The sequence below is a fragment of the Anabrus simplex genome, chromosome 7, assembly GCF_040414725.1.
Source record: "Anabrus simplex isolate iqAnaSimp1 chromosome 7, ASM4041472v1, whole genome shotgun sequence".
Lineage (NCBI taxonomy): Eukaryota > Metazoa > Arthropoda > Insecta > Orthoptera > Tettigoniidae > Anabrus > Anabrus simplex.
The window spans coordinates 53,702,095-53,719,813 of NC_090271.1; the positions used below are offsets into that span (position 1 = coordinate 53,702,095).

Below are 17,719 nucleotides of genomic sequence, written 5' to 3' on the forward strand. Positions count from 1 at the left end.
TCCATAATTTACTTGTCAACAGTATTGACTACCCATTTCCTTTAATTCCATCTAATAGGCCAGTTATCGCGTATTTCAACACAGTTTATTGCCCGGAAGTGGGTGGTTTATGGCTTTGAAGTTGGTGGGACAAAATGTTCATGCTTTAAATATTTGAAATGCTTCATATCGTCTTCCGACGCCCGCCTTCCTTGTGTCGCTATGAGAGAGTGCCTCTCACCTTCCTTTGCTCACACGCTCAGGAAACTAAACCTGTCCCCACTGTGAATTACTAGTTCGTGACCTGAGGAATGCAATGTGAGCGCAATATGCTTCTTAAATTGGTCCTGGGTTCGAAATCGGTAGGGTTCAACATAATAATACTCTTTACCTTGTGTGTTGTTTATGAATATAAACTTCGTCACACCTCCAACGTTTTCTAATCATATTTATAAGCTCACGGGAAAAAAAAAAAATTAGTCACACCAGTGCGCAGGAAAAGATGGATCGTTAAGTTTGTACAGATTGCGCAGCGAACGAATGTCGTACTCAATCGCACGCGTACTTCCTCTATGTGAGCATAAGTCAGTAGCGATCAGTGAGACATTAATGTTTCAAGCGGACAGTGTACGACAACAAGGGTAGATGAAAGGATGTGACAGAGCGGCAAATAGGGGCAATCGTGTTTGGGCGTGCCCATGGACATATGGTACGTGAAGTTGCTGGATATTTTGGTGTTTTGCAGCGGACTTTTCAACTACACGCGACCATGAGTAGTATAATAGGACAGTTCGGCCTCCGCCTCCGCCTCCGGCTCTCGGGAGAGGCCTCCGCCTCCCGCGGGAAATTTGAATTTTGGCGCGAGATTTGATTTGTAAACAAAGCCACGTGCTTTTTGACAGCTGTCATCGACAACCTCCCAACTGAGAGGGACTGGAGACGCGTTTCACCACTTGTGAATCAAAATCTTTTCTAAAATCGACAGGAATTGCTGCAGTCAGTGAACGAAGGTCAGTTCCAACCTGTTAGTGAGAGAACATGGATATTATTTTGTAGTCGGTCACCTCGCAAGAGGCCATTGCTCACACAGTCATATAAAACTGCACGTTTTCAATGGGCTAGAAATCATCGAACGTGAACAGTAGCTGACTGGCGGAACGTAATGTGGTCTGACGAATCACGTTTTAGCCTGTATTCCTATGACGCACGCCGTGGACTGCACCGAAAGCCAAATGAAGCATTTCATTCTGGATGTGTGCAAGGTCAGGTTCAAGCTGGATGTGCGTCTGTGATGTGTTGGGGGTGTTTTTCGTATCATGGATTGGGCCCGCTTACTGAAGTGACCACTAAGATGAACCAGCATGTTTGTTTAAACATTCTGGATGACCAGGTGTTGCCTTTCAGTCAACATCTACATGATGAATATGCTATTGATACACCGAATTTTCAAGATGACAACTGCCAAGTTCGTCGGGCTGGACGCGTATGTGACTGGTTTTATGAACACTTTCCCATCCTATTACATATAAATTGACCTGCAAATTCACCTGACTTGAACCCCATTGAACATCTACGGGACATGTTGGAATAGTGGATAAAACGCCGACATCAGCATTCCCATAATTTGGTGAAATTGAGTGATCAAATCCTCAGCGAGTGAAATGAAATGGCGTATGGCTTTTAGTGTCGGGAGTGTCCGAGGACATCCTCGGCTCGCCAGAGGCAGGTCTTTTGATTTGACTCCAGCAGGCGACCTGCGCGTCGTGATGAAGATGAAATGATGATGAAGACGACACATACACCCAGTCCTCGTGCCAGCGAAATTAAACAATGATGGTTAAAATTCCCGACCCTACCGGAAATCGAACCCGGGACCCCCGTGACCAAATGCCAACACGCTAACCATTTAGCCATGGAGCCGGATCCTCAGCGAGTGACTTAACCTGGATGCGATGCACCTGCACAACCTCGTGGACTCACTTACAGTACTAAACGAATCTAGGCAGTTATCGAGTTCAGAGACGGAGTTACACGGTATTAAATGATGCTTGCAATGATTCATCCAGGGCTGATGACTTTTGTCCGGTGAGCTTATCGCTTTGTTTAACCTACCCAGGTAATTGGACCTGTTATACTGGAAAATTCTATTAACTATAGCAAGTCGGATATCCTATGATTGGTATTCAATATGGTGGTTTAGCCACATGGAATTAAAATAAATGCACTAAAATAAATGGATTGGACCCGCTTATTGAGGTGACTACTAGCATGAACCAGCATATTTATTTAAACATTCTGGATGATCAGATGTTACCTTTCAGTTAACATCTGTATGATGAGTCTGCTACTGATATCCCGATATTTCAAGATGGCAACAGCCAAGTTCATCGGGCTGGAAGCATATGTGACTGGTTTTGTGAACAATCTCCCACCTTATTACATATCGATTGGCCTGCAAAGTCACCTGACTTGAACCCCATTGAAAATCTATTGGACATGTAGGAACAGCTGGTAAAACGCCGACATCAGCATCCCCGTAGTTTGGTGGACCTGTGTGTTCATTCTTTATTGATTCTTCTCTCGTCATCAGCCCGCAGATAGATTGGCAGCAGCTTGCCACGTCTTTCTGCTTTCAGTCTTCCTTTTTAGAGGGCTATAAGTCAGGCAGCCGGTGTCTTCTATTATCTGGCTGCTGATTTATCAACAATGAATACAAGCATTTCATGCCATGTGCAGTACCAACACAAGAAATCATTATCAGTCGATAGGAGATGTATTTTCACGTTAGGTAATAAACTGTAGGTTGTTTAAATTTTAAGAATTCTAGAAATAGGGCTTCTACCCCCAGGGGCTAATGTGCAAGATGGCGGTCGCGCCTAACTACTTAGTGCTAGGGCCCCCGAGGCAAGATGGCCGCTATACGTTGGTTATATGAGACTAACTTTAAGGAGCTGGGCCAGGGGCTAATGGTGATATATATTGTTCTTATAGGCCGAACTCTACAGAGCTTTTTAGAGGCTCATAACTTGTAACTTATGATCTATTAGTTTTATCAGCCTAACTTTCGGGAAGTGCGGCAAGGGCTGCTATGCAAGATGGCTGCTGTACTCCATTCGTGTAGACCTAACTAGAGAGCTGCCTCAGGAGCAGTGTAAGAAATACAAGACAGAACAAACATCGAGAAGGAAAGGAAGTCACACCCAGATTTTATTACAAGACTGCAGAAACAGATTGAAGGTAAGTAATATTTTTCGATTATGAACAATGGGAAATGAAATACAGGCACCTGGTAAAGAAGTATATTTACATCTCACTTCACAGCGCAAATAAGTCATTTATGACATAATAAATGTATAATAATGGAATTAGATGGTACAGGAACAAATAAGTTTTGATAATTGATATTAACCTGTATTACAATGTAAAACATATCCTGAATGAAGAAGATGTTAGGTATAGTTGGGGACAAAACATGACGCCCTCAGTTCCTAGAAGCGAGCAGGAAGCCAGTAGTCAATCACACCCAACACCCTGCTGAGTTAACGAGTTCTGAGTGATCCTTGTTTGTTTTGGAGAGGCTGCCAAACCACTTTCTTCCTCTGTAGTATTTACCCTTTCTTCCTGTAGAGTGCAGTAGCCGATTTGGCAAATCTGGCTGCAGTAGAGGTAGTAAATCCTATAAGCCGCTAATAGACACCGAGCTGCCGCTGGAAAGTAGTGGTGTGAGGCGAGGTCGTCATGATTTGTCCCCAACTATAGTAAACATGCTATACAGTTCCTTTTTTAAAAATAAATTTCATACTGTAGATATGAAGCCTGCCCTCAAAGAAGGACAAGTTGATATTTTCTTGGAATAAGGTTGTATATCATCTAAGGAAGTCCGCCTCTGTGGTGTGGTGGTTAGCGTGATTAGCTGCCACCCCCGGAGGTCCGGGTTCGATTCCCGGCTCTGCCACGAAGTTTGAAAAGTGGTACGAGGGCTGGAACGGGGTCCACTCAGCCTCGGGAGGTCAACTGAGTAGAGGTGGGTTCGATTCCCACCTCAGCCATCCTCGAAGTGGTTTTCCGTGGTTTCCCACTTCTCCTCCAAGCAAATGCCGGGATGGTACCTAACTTAAGGCCACGGCCGCTTCCTTCCCTCTTCCTTGCCTGTCCCATCCAATCTTCCCATCCCTCCACAAGGCCCCTGTTCAGCATAGCGGTTGAGGCCGCCTGGGCGAAGTACTGGTCATACTCTCCAGTTGTATCCCCCGACCAAGAGTCTGAAGCTCCAGGACACTGCCCTTGAGGCGGTAGAGGTGGGATCCCTCGCTAAGTCCGAGGGAAAAACCGAACCTGGAGGGTAAACAGATGATGATGATGATGATGATGATGATGATCATCTAAGGAATATCTTGGCACCGGGAGGTTACTCTACATTCAAACAAATGAGAGACATTTTTGTTTGAAAATTGGTTTCCCTGCAAGAACATGGCCGACGTCAGTAATATGAGTGTGTTACCAGGAAGAGAAAGATTAATCATATGAATTGGAAGGACAATGTACACAAGCGGAAGAAGCTATATATCAACATCAGGGCGTGTAGTGGAAAGAACGAAACGTCCAACACAGATCAGGGAAGAACGTTGCATATCAAGTTGTTTAAGGACTGTGTTCGCGTAACGTTCTTTCCATAACAATACGTCAGACAATACGTTTACTATTCAATAAACTAGTTCATTACTGAACTGTTTGTTTCCTTTTAGGCCTGGCTGTGAAATCCTAAGGGTTGTTTTTAAAAGGAGTATTGTGCCTGAATTTTGGGGCTATTTGAGTTGCAACAGTACACATGTTCCTTTCCTTATACAGTTTTTTTTTACGGAACAATGTATATTTTGATTTGTCATGTATTTAAAACACGAAAGTACTGCAGAACTCATGATGTGATATCCAATGATCTAACTATCTGGTTATATACAACTTTCTTCCAGAGAGTTTGCACTTTTTTCACTGCAATCCTTCTATGATGCCATTTACAGGCAAACGCAGTATATTATTTAACTAATAAGGATAAAGCGTAATTTTTATTTTCAGAAATAATTAAACCCAGATTTCCATTATATAAAGAAGGAATACCTGTTTTTCTTTCATTCCAGTAAAGTGTGATATACAACTTTCTTTGAGGGTAGGCTTCATATCTGGAATATGATATTCAGAATATTAAATTTTTTTCTTAAAAATTTAATTTAGTGCATGGCACACGACATGTTGGAACGACATTCTCCTTCTGTTGATTGATGATCTTTGCTTCGGAGCAAGGAAGGAAGGCAATAACAACTCTCATCGTCGATTAAAATTTCATTGCTGGCCTTATCAATGCCATCGGGTGGATAAAAATATTTTTCACTTACACTTCCAAAATATGTAAAGGTTTTCAAGATTTTAATAACAAGAAATTGACAACTACAATATTATGTGAACCGTATTTTTCTGAAAATCTTTCGGGGATTAATGCAAATAATTAAATCTTACATAGTTTTCGTCTTAGACAACTTATCATTAAGTAGAGAATCGACATTTTACCCTCAGGGGAATATACCCAGAGTACTTAAGACTCTCACTTCAGAGCGCGGTGGCTGCAACATTGTTTTCAGATCAGCGTTTTCTCTCTCTCTCTCTCTCTGTCTCCCTGCATGTGGGGATGGTAGAATAACACACACGGTATCCCCTGCCAGTCGTAATAGGCGACTTAAACGGTCCCCAGGGGTTCTAAAATTGTAAGCGCGGTTCGGTGATTACGGGGACCTTTGCTGAGTCCTGGCATTGCTTGAAATTAATTGTACCAGGCTCCTCACTCTCATTTAACCTATCCGATCTCCCTTGGTGAACTCTCGTTCTCTTCCGACCCCGACGATATTAGATCATTCTCAGCCTAGGGAGTCTTTTCAGGCCCTTCCTGGCCCTGGTTTTTTGTGTGACCTATACATTCATTTTTCGAAGTGTCGGATCTCTTTCCATTTTTCCTCTGGTAAGATTTAATAGACGGTTGCCCAGATGTATCTTCTCTTGAAACAATATTCACCACCACCATTCTCTCTCTCTCTCTCTCTCTCTCTCTCTCTCACACAGAAACACACACACACACACACAAACGCACACACACTCCTCCCTCTGTTACCATGGGTCTGATGTCTTTCATCGTAATTTTTGTAAATTCACTCATCAATCAGTCACACTCTTTACAGCGTTGTCATTTTCATTCATATCTGCCTTTACTTCATATCATATCATTGATATCTGCCTTTGCTAGTGTTCTCAGTGCACTATGCCTTTTGGTATGGGCTAGAGCAATTTTGTTACTTTTATTAACCTGTCTCAGTCTCACCCTTGGATTTGCCAATATGAAATTGACCGAGGTATGAGTGATGCTAGTAATGCCATTCCTTATGCAGCCAGTCCCTGTCATGGATGGTGTGAAAATATTGCTCATTTTAGTGGGCTTGGGAGACTGATAAGTAATAGCAACTTCTGGCTCAGTGAGGAAAGCAACGGGAAACTATCTCACTTCCCATTTACCTAGTACACCTCTTCAGTGACACCTAGGCCACCTATGATAGCTGATGGTGGAACTGTTCAGGATCAAACCAGCCTCCGGTCTGAGCACTTAACACACACATATCTGCCTTTATATGCATATACTGTGCAAGGTGGTCGGAAACAACGTAAACCGGGTGACAAATAATTTGAAAAAATAATTTGATATCTAGCGCCATTGTAATTTTATCAGCTGCTGAATTTAACCAATTAGATCACTCCGGGGACGAATTCAAATGGGCTTTGTATTGCTAAATCTGCTCGAGGCTTAAGATCGAAGGAAAGCAATTTCACCAGTGGAGTGATACGAACACGGACTTCCAAACTGCCAGGATCCCGCCATAGCAAGCACGCTAAGGTAACACAGTCTGAAACCCACGGTGTGTTTGTATTTCATGCCGATTTCTTGGTATGGCTCGCAAGTCGTGCCATAAATGGGGCACGCATTGAACAGCACTGAATTTAAAAAACTTGACAATATTACCTTTCAAACCATGTGTAACACATTATCCTTAATTTTTGATTTCATGAAAATAACATCAAAACCCCTGAGTTTTTTATGGATATCCTGTATTTTGTACAGTGTACATCACGTAATACAAATCATATGGACATCATTTACCAGCAGTCTAGGATACACAGATAGATATTGAGAGAATAGGATCTTGCGAAGCAGGTTAAAAGTTGTCAGGCCAATTCTGATCTGATAATACAGAATTTCAGTCCGAATATCATACAGGACAATAAACTGATACTATGATAGTGAATGAGTACAGTCAGTCGTAAAAAGATGATCAATTCACTTTGCTAACAAATTTGAAATAATTACACACTATCCCCCGTTTTCTTGCAGTGGAAAGCTTGGTGTTTGAAGATCTTGTTCCTTGTATGGGCATCAGCAGCGCTGCTCCTAAACCTGCTCATACTCGCTGCTCACCTGTTTGCTGTACTTGAGGAGACTCTTAGTCACCATCCCTTGGTACTGCTTGTGCACGACAACGATGCACCCGAGCATGGCAACTGAAAAGAAAAATGTTTGTTGTGATGAGCAAAAGAAAATTATACAAACATTATATACAAGTTTGGCTGATAAGGAATTTCTATGAAGTCAACTCAGCTGTAGTTAACTCTTTACGGTCTAAGCGGCCAAAATTACGTTCAGGCCGCGCTGCGGGCATAGCCCGTAGTAAGGTTTGACAGTTCGCTAAAAATCGAGAACGAGCTATGCACGCATTCTGGTGGTTACATCGTGTTTCTTCATGTATTAGTTACGAGAGTATTTAAGCAGATGGCAGTATTATATGTCTAAGTCAGAGAATTTACGTTATTTTTGAACTGCATGCATCAGTAGATGTTGTCACTCAGTGAGCTCTAAGACATGGCTTCTCGTGGCGAACATGTGCTTGACGAAAGTGATATTTTCGATATTTTGTGATTATATTATAAGTTTCTGCGCAAATGAACATATTATTGACATATGAATTCGAAACAACTTCTTGTATTGCACTATGATTGGTGATCGTTTTACGGCCTAGCGCATGTTCCCACGTATTTCATATTTGCGTGAATACGTAAGATTGTGTACATATTCGTAAAGTTGTCTGTTTAGAAGACTTATTTTCTCTTCCTCAGAAGTATTTTGTGGTAAATGGAACAATAATTTTACATTTGAGTAAGTTTTAACAAAATTTATCAATTAAAATAAAATTTCGTAAGAGCTCCCATTTTCGTTATTGTAATTATTATTATTATTGAAAAATTATTGTTTTTATATCGTACTCATTATTTTTGTTGTTTTGTAATTGCAATGCACATTTTGTATTAGCAAAATAGGGTAAATATAATTGTATTTCAGAAAACTGTACTTGCTTAGTTATCCCTCAGACTTTTCCTCCATTCGCAAAACATGGTATAATATATAAACAATTTTAAAATCTCAAGTGATAGTTGACATGATACAAAGAGCGCTTTTGAAAATTAGATGCTCAAACAAGCACAAAGGAAAAAGAATCATGCCAATATCTCCTAAAGGTACAGAGATATAAAGTTTTAAGGATCCTTAAAAATGCCCAGTCCAGAACGTTTGTTAGGGATATTAAGGTCCAGACTGGAATGGGTTAAAATAAATGTCAAACTGTCTAGGAATTTTAAGAGCCAGAAAGGGGTCCGGCAGCGCTGTATACTGTCACACATGCTCTTCAATAGCTATGGCGAGTACGTAAATAGAGCAGATTTTCTGCTGGTAGTAAGAAAATATCCAACCTCCGTTATACAGACGATACTGCACTCATTGCCAGTGGTAAGAAGGAATTACAGAGCTCATTTCTCGTGTAAAAATGTCAGTGCTACATTATTAACAGGAAGGAGACCAAAATAATGATTGCTGATAGAGCCGAGAAATTAACCAGCACAGCCATCTTCAAGGAATTGGAAAACGTGTCAGAAATTCTATACATTGGCGGAGTCATTTCCACTTCAGGTAGCTGGCTCCTGACATTAAGAGAAGATCAGCTATGGCCAACAATGTAATGACGAATTAGTCCCACTTATGGCAGGATCACTCTCTCGTTACCATTGAAAATGAGTGTAGTATCCAGTCTGGTATTTTCAGTTTTCCACTATTGAGACGAGACGTAGACTCCTTGTACTACAGATCTGGAGAAAATCGATTCTTTTGAAATGTGGTACTGGCGAAGAATGTTACGCATGCCTTGGACAGCATATCGCGCCAATGATTCCATTACAAACCAGCTCAACCACAGAATTAGTTTATCATCAATATGTAAATAAAGAGTTTACAGTTCTTTGGACGCACTACGCGACGTGGGAATGACAGCATAGAAAAACTTATCATTCTTGGAAAATATTCCGGCAAGAGAGAACGTTGACAATTTCCCACACGATGGTGGAACATCTTTGAACGTCTTTGGTGCAGCACGTCTGGCCGAGGACCACTAGAGATGGAAACAACTTACCAATAGCCTCCTCGGAGATCACGATCTTCAGAAATAAGGGAACGATGAGAGAGATATATTCAAGTTTACTGTAAATGCGAAGCTTCTGTTTCATAAAAACGTTACAAAAACAATAAATTTTATGACATTGTTGAAAAGCCTACTGACAAACAGTGAAATTAACTTCCAAATTACAAGGAGCATAAAATGAAAACGAGTCACCTGTAAAGAATAGTAGAGCATTTCATACCACAACAATAATCATCAGAATTGTTAGACATCCAATTGGGTGAGGAGACGGTGAATCCAATTGTTGAAAAAGTTCAGTTTCCACAATAAACTATCCTGTTGTACTTATGCTGTGATCAGTAATTACTTACCTGGAATACATTAACGTTACTGAATGATTCAATTTCCTATACAGAAAGGAACCGTATTTTACATGGTATATTAGGGTTAGTCCGCCTCTGTGGTGTAGTGGTTAGCGTGATTAACTGCCACCCCCGGAGGTCCGGGTTCGATTCCCGGCTCTGCCACCAAATTTGAAAAGTGGTATGAGGGCTGGAACGGGGTTCACTCAGCCTCGGGTGGTCAACTGAGTAGAGGTGGGTTCGATTCCCATCTCAACCATCCTGGAAGTGGTTTTCCGTGGTTTCCCACTTCTCCTCCAGGCAAATGCCGGGATGGTACCTAAATTAAGGCCACGGCCGCTTCCTTCCTTCTTCCTTGCCTGTCCCATCCAATCTTCCCATCCCTCCACAAGGCCCCTGTTCAGCATAGCAGGTGCGGCCGCCTGGGCGAGGTACCGGTCATTCTCCCCAGTTGTATCCCCCGACCCAAAGTCTAAAGCTCCAGGACACTGCCCTTGAGGCGGTAGAGATGGGATTCCTCGCTGAGTCCAAGGGAGAAACCAACCCTGAAGGGTAAACAGATTAAGAAGAAAAATAATATTAGGGTTATAGATTAACAAATCCGACAATAGATTATTTACACACATAGAGTGTTATCATGAAAGCTTACTGAAGACGTGATGAGTGAATGTGTGAAAATGAGAACAACAGCACTGCCTTTTAAAGATATAGTACAGAGGTTTAGCCAGTTCATTATTGCACGAGTTTATTTTTATTTTTTTTTTTTTTGCTAGGGGCTTTACGTCGCACCGACACAGATAGGTCTTATGGCGACGATGGGATAGGATAGGCCTAGGAGTTGGAAGGAAGCGGCCGTGGCCTTAATTTAGGTACAGCCCCAGCATTTGCCTGGTGTGAAAATGGGAAACCACGGAAAACCATTTTCAGGGCTGCCGATAGTGGGATTCGAACCTACTATCTCCCGGATGCAAGCTCACAGCCGCGCGCCTCTACGCGCACGGCCAACTCGCCCGGTGCACGAGTTTAAATGGCATCCTAGAGTAAATCTTGCTCTTCCAAAAGCAAGACAGTCAAATAGAAGATGATGCACAGTTTGAGATGATCTAAATCGCTCGAAGTATGACTTAAATTTATCGTGGCCAGATAGGAACTGAGTAAGCACAACGTTCGGTATACGATTTTTACACTGGAGTCGATGCTGGATTTCAGGGGGAAAAATCATTCTCTTGCAACGGATCCTTTCGAAGTAGCGGTCCAGACATCATTCCACTGAGAAGTAGTATATTCTTTAATCTTCCTCTTCAAGAACATCGATGTACAAAACTTCCAACGTAGATTTTGCATCTTGTTTTGCTTCGAAAACTTCCTTTTCATTTCAGGTAGACCCTGTGTGTCCACGAACCTAGGAGAGACAAACGTGGATACTTTGTTGAGTCAGTGCCCTTATATCAGCAACCATCTGGTTCATATTGTACATAACATTACAGTCACCTGACAACTCCTTCATGGTGCGTGATTTCTCAACGGCTTACCAAGAATTTTACTTTACCTCACCAGGTAACATAATGGACTAATTTACTGATTTGTCAAATTCGAATATACAGCTATTACTATGACTATACCGACAAAAAAAAAAAAAATTAAGAGATGCTCTTCGTGCTATGCTAAGAACGATGGTGCCAATTGGATTGGCGGAGAAAATTATTGTGTTCCAGACAATGAGGTACTTTGTTAGGTGAGATTCAAACGGGCGAACTTACCGTATTTGCTATGCCAGATAGCCACATCACTGCCTTTGTAATGTACAAGCCGTGCTGTGGAAAACGCGCCAAGCCTATCAGCTGATCGATTGAGGCGAGCTAAGCGAATGTTACGAGTTGTTCTTCTGACAAGGGGACATTCCCTACTCGTCACCACCGATTTCGCTCAAATTTATAGAACATGCAGGGCTTGGCTAGAAATTAAAGTACCCAAAATGGAAACTCCAGATGGCCAAGAGTATAGAAACTAAAAATAAAAATAAAATTTTGACGCGGTTCTCGCACCGTATAGGCCACTTACGTTAGTGCGCACGATGCCCACAAGTTGGCGTAGGGGTAAGAGCCTGGAGTAGTGATGCGATGGTACTGGGTTCGATTCCCCGTGTCGAGTATGTTTTTCTCAAATTTTATATTATTCATTTATTTGAATTTATGTCCGCCTCTGTGGTGTAGTGGTTAGCGTGATTAGCTGCCACCCCCGGAGGTCCGGGTTCGATTCCCGGCTCTGCCACGAAATTTGAAAGTGGTATGAGGGCTGGAACGGGGTCCACTCAGCCTCGGGAGGTCAACTGAGTAGAGGTGGGCTCGATTCCCACCTCAGCCATCCTGGAAGTGGTTTTCCGTGGTTTCCCACTTCTCCTCCAGGCGAATGCCGGGATTGTACCTAACATAAGGCCACGGCCGCTTCCTTCCCTCTTCCTTGTCTATCCCTTCCAATCTTCCCATCCCTCCCGCAAGGCCCCTGTTCAGCATAGCAGGTGCGGCCGCCTGAGCGAGGTACTGGTCATTCTCCCCAGTTGTATCTCCCGACCAAGAGTCTGAAGCTCCAGGACACTGCCCTTGAGGCGGTAGAGGTGGGATCCCTCGCTGAGTCCGAGGGAAAAACCGAACCTGGAGGGTAAACGGATGATGATGATGGTGATGAATTTATTTTATTTATTTATATGCAAAAGACATATAGGACGTCATTTTTTTAATTAGCGCACAATTGTTGAAAATTTGGAGTTGCGAACATTCCCGACGTATTCAAACAGAAATTCTTCTTCTTTCTCCTTTATTGGCTATCTCCCTTCCTTGGGGAATGTGCCGTAAACGTGAATAGTCGTTTCACTGTAAGATTCGTTTTTACCTGACAAGTGCTACGCTAGAGGCTTTACGTCGCGCCGACACAGATAGGTCTTATGGCGACGATGGGATAGGAAAGGCCTAGGAGTTGGAAGGAAGCGGCCGTGGCCTTAATTAAGGTACAGCCCCAGCATTTGCCTGGTGTGAAAATGGGAAACCAAGGAAAACCATTTTCAGGGCTGCCGATAGTGGGATTCGAACCTACTATCTCCCGGATGCAAGCTCACAGCCGCGCGCCTCTACGCGCACGGCCAACTCGCCCGGTACCTGACAAGTGAAGGTTGCTCCTGGCGACTGTACACAAACAACAGATTCTTGGCGCAGGAAGAAAAAAGTCTGACAATGAAATACCAATTTTTTACCTTTTCTATGCCTTTTGCGTATAAATAAATAAAATGAATTATTCACCTCTTTGATTAGTCGGAAAATGAATAATATAAAAGTTGAATAAAAACGTCTCCTCACGGGGAGTCGAACCCACGACCATCGAATTACCAGTGCGAGCTCTTACCGCTCTGCCAAGTAATGCTCGGCGTCCGCAGTAACGTAAGTGGCTTATGCGGTGCGAGAGCCGCGTCAACATTTTTATTTTGATTTTCTATACGATTGGCCATTTGGAGTTCCCACTTCGGGTACTTTCATTTCTAGCCAAGCTCTGCATGTTATATAAATTTGAACGAAATCGGTGGTGATGAGTATGGAATGCCCCCTTGTGAGTATAATGCATAAGTATTGGGAGCATTCTTTGGATAATTGTGACTGTTGAAAGACAGAACTTTATATTTAAGTATACTGCATGTCTGTTCTCTAAATTTATCACATCAGGAATTAGGTAAACAGCAGTTATTAAGATAATGAGACCTCGTAGTTTAGGTTTGGTATGTTAACTTCACGTGATGAGTAATGTAAATTCAAGAGACATGATACTTCTCGTGGAATTTATTCATTGAACTGTTATCATCCAGCACGTTTTTGTGGAAATATAAGGTGTTGCGAGTTTAAATGCAGTGAGAAAAGTTCACAGGTACAACAATGCTAAGAACATGTGCGTACCACGGCTAAAAATGCAACTATACAAGTAAATATACAATAATATTTTCATTTTCTTCGTATGAGAGCAGGATACCTTTATGAAAAACGAAAATTCCGACCGAAAATATACCTGTTACGAAGAATACAGGAGTACAGTATGTTTTACTCAATTTCCCCAGCTGAGGGTGAGTTTGCTTTCGATTTCCTTGTTGCATAGATTTGTAGCAGGTCGTTTCATTTTTGATACAGAACAAGCATAAAAGTAATATAAATGGCCAGTAACTGAGTGAACCTTCATATGGTTATTTCTTGGGTTAATAATGTTGAGTACGCGATGCATTTTCTCCCCAAAATTAATGCGAGTGAAATCTTTAAATGTAGAACTAAATGCAGTTTATAAAACTAACATTCTGTTAAACGATTTTAGCATTTTACGCATACATTTTAAAATGTTAAAATTAAACTACTGCTGGTAGATAACATTTAGTTGTTAGAAGCAATGCAACTTAATAATTAAGGAATTATTCTCGACAATATCCGCGAATGTGGGATATAACTAACGGATCTTCCTGGTCAGTGCATTAATACTTGGGAAAACATAGGCTATTCCTAACCAAAAAATTATGCAAATGTTTGTGAGGAAGAAACGGTGTTAAGAAAGTCTTCGGAGGATAGTGCCAGTACTGTCAAGGAAAACCAAGAAAGCTACTGTATTTATGGCTTTCTAGAGATATATCTCCATACTTTTATTAGTGCACAATAATTAATTGTTGGATATATTTACGAGTAAAAACCTCAATCTTTGGCCGCGTGGATAACTCTTCAAACCTACTTTTCCTAAAATTACATGCGATTACAGGTATTGATGATCTCTCCTGTTATATTAATACAATATGTGTGAATATTTCGTAACTACAAGGTACAGAGGTATCATGTCCTTGCATTGCTCGGGTGAGACGGAGGAAACAGTTCGCCTCTTTGCATGACGTCATCGGAGCTACAGTACGGCCTGTACATCACGAAGGCCGTGGCCAGACGCTCTCCGTTAGTGTGCGTCAGGGGGGAAGGGGAAGGGGAAGGGAGGGGGAAACAGGAGACAGAGGTAATGCGCGACACATCTTGAACAGAGTGCAAGGGTCACTGCTACACCGTTGTGAACTGTGCATCGAAGTAGGAGGAGGGCATATTGAACATGAACTCTAATCGGTTATGTAGCGCATATATATCTATGAAGTCACTGTAATATTTGTTCCAAGTGGAGCATAATAATTGCTTTTACACAAATAAAGTCGAAAATCTGCTGTAAATTAAGAAATAGTACGAAATATTTTACTTGCAGAGAATGATATGGATACATAGTTTACTACCTTTCAACTATTTTTTTCTGCTACGTCGCAGCGCTTCCGAATGTGTTTTGTTTGTCTAACACTTTCGTGTGTGATGTCTTTGCTCATTGAAGTTGTTTGCATTAATTAGATGTCGTTTTCTTCATGTTGTTCATTCGTTTTGTGCCGTTGCTCATTCATTAAATGATATATTTATTGGTCCAAGGATCATTCTATTTTCCTTTCAACAAAAAAGTAATATATATATTGGTCCAGGGATCATGCTATTTTGCTGTTTGAACTGCCCGCGCTAGTCATATTGACAAAGATAATGAGAATTCACGAACATAGCACTCCCTTTCGTCGGTGCTAGCCCTGGACTTCAAGAAAGAAACAAAAGACGGCACGAGCAGCGGAATACAACATAAGGGAGTCCTGTCTCCAGCCCGTAAGTACGTGTACATATTTCCCTAGATATTTCTTGTAACGACGGTATTTCTTAATTTAACGCAAATTTTTCACTTCATTTGTGTAAAAGGAATTATTATGTTCCATTTGGGACAAATATTACAGTGACATTTCGTAGATATGTATGCACTACATAACCCTCTAATCAAACTACTGTGCATATTGTTTTTCATTACATTTACAATGCTGTGAGTGAAGGAATAGACAATCGTGCGGCGGCAGCGTTGCATCTTTGAGCATGTTAAATAATAAAGAACGTTACTGCGACCAACAGACGAGAGGATGAACGATCTGTTGCATTCCTTGACTGACAAGAGTGTCCTAATTAGAGTGTGTTCTTGTACTTTGTGTGCAGTCACGGCTGTTTAATAAACGAACTGTGGATATTGCCTGCAAGAGACAAGGACAATTCTGTGCGAGTCGAGCGGGGAAACTTGTCCCTATGCACGGAGCATTTTCTCTGTCTCCATCATACACCTCACTTCCCCTTCCTCCCCTTGTCTTCCATGTAGCATGGCAACGGCTCGTGCGGTGGCATAGCAAATACGACGAGTTCGTCAATTTGAATCGCGCACCCGGAAGGAACAAAGTACCTCATTGTCTAGAAAACATAATTTTCTCCGCAAATCCGATTGCCACCATCGTTCTTAACATAACACGAAGATTATCCGTGATTATTTCGCCGGTTAATTATGACACACGCTGTATTCAACAGAACACGGATTAAAGTCTTTGATACACATATAAAGTGACAACGTAAGACTGATCTTAAAACATGATATAATGAAATTATTTAATAATAAAAATATGAGCAGGCGTAGGCAGTTAGTATTGACGACCTCGAAAGTAATAGGCCGTGAAGTGACCGTCACCTACTGAGTGTGGAGTACATGACTATACAGGTTGTTAAACGGTTATCAGACACAAGGATCCATCATCAGTGATTATAAAATATATCTTCTTTATAGTTTGTCCCACCTCTTGGCAGGGTCCGCTGTGTGGATTCGTTGTCTCCATTTAATTCGGTCTCGGGCCATGCCTGGATGTAGTCTTACAGCTTTCAGATCGTTGTGCATTGTATCGGTCCATCGCTGTCTTGGTTGTCCCTTGGGTCTCTTTCCAGCGACTTCCAATGTATAAATTGACTTTGCCAATGTATTGTCTTCTGTACGCAGCACATGCCCAAACCAGAGCAGACGGTCCTCCTACATTTTCTTCTGGACCGGTACAGCTCCAAAACGTTTTCTAATATCGTCGTTTGGAATATGATCCAGTCTAGTGATGCCAGATGTCCGCCTAACCATCTTCGTCTCCATGACGCTTGGTCGACGTTCTACCTCCTTTGTAGCTGGCCATCACTCGGTGCCGTAGAGAGCGACAGAACGGATAACAGTCCGGTAGATCTTAGATTTCAGATTGTCCTTCATTCGACGGTCACAAGTGACGCCCGTCGTCATTCGCCACTTCAGCCAAGTTGCGTGTATCCTCGTGTTGACCTCGTCAGTAAGTCCGCCATCGTCAGAGATTGTGGAGCCAAGATATTTAAATTTCTGTACTCGTGGTAGATCTTCACCGTCGACTTGGATGGTTCCCACTTCCCGAGGATCTAAAGTCATGTATTCTGTCTTCCTTTGTTGAGGCGCAGGTCATATTGCGCTAGTTGGTTGTTCCACTTTTCTGTTTGGCGCTGGAGATTAAGCTTATTCTCAGCAGCCAACATGATATCATCAGCATAGATAAGTGGCTTGTGCAGGTCTGATGATGTAACAGTGTCCATCACAAGAATGAACAACAGCGGTGATAAGGCACAGCCTTGAAGGACTCCTATAGTGATGCGGAAATCATCAGATACTCCTGCTGCAGCTTGAACATATTATTTAAAACAAGCTAATCTACATAGGTGAGTCCTCACGATAAAAAACAGCCGAGATGAAATAAACATTAGAAGGACTACGTAGAACCAGTCCAACAGCTCTAGTTGCTTTGCGTCGCACAGACACAGATAGGTCTTATGGCGACGATGGGATAGGAAAGGCCTAGGAGTTGGAAGGAAGTGACCGTAGCCTTCTTTGAGGTACTGACCCAGCATTTGCCTGGTGTGTAAATGGGAAATCACGGAAAACCATCTTCAG

General features: G+C 42.0%; 1 protein-coding gene across 1 annotated transcript in view; it reads right to left on the reverse strand.

The window, feature by feature from the left end:
* Positions 1–3,175: 3,175 nt before the first annotated feature.
* The window catches only part of LOC136877231 (uncharacterized), an 88,968-nt gene continuing 74,424 nt past the window's right edge, over positions 3,176–17,719 (reverse strand). Inside the window, exon 5 of the mRNA XM_067151085.2 lies at positions 3,176–7,572. Coding sequence (XP_067007186.2) covers positions 7,463–7,572 — 110 coding nt within the window. The 3' untranslated portion in view covers positions 3,176–7,462. The remainder of the gene's footprint in view (positions 7,573–17,719) is intronic.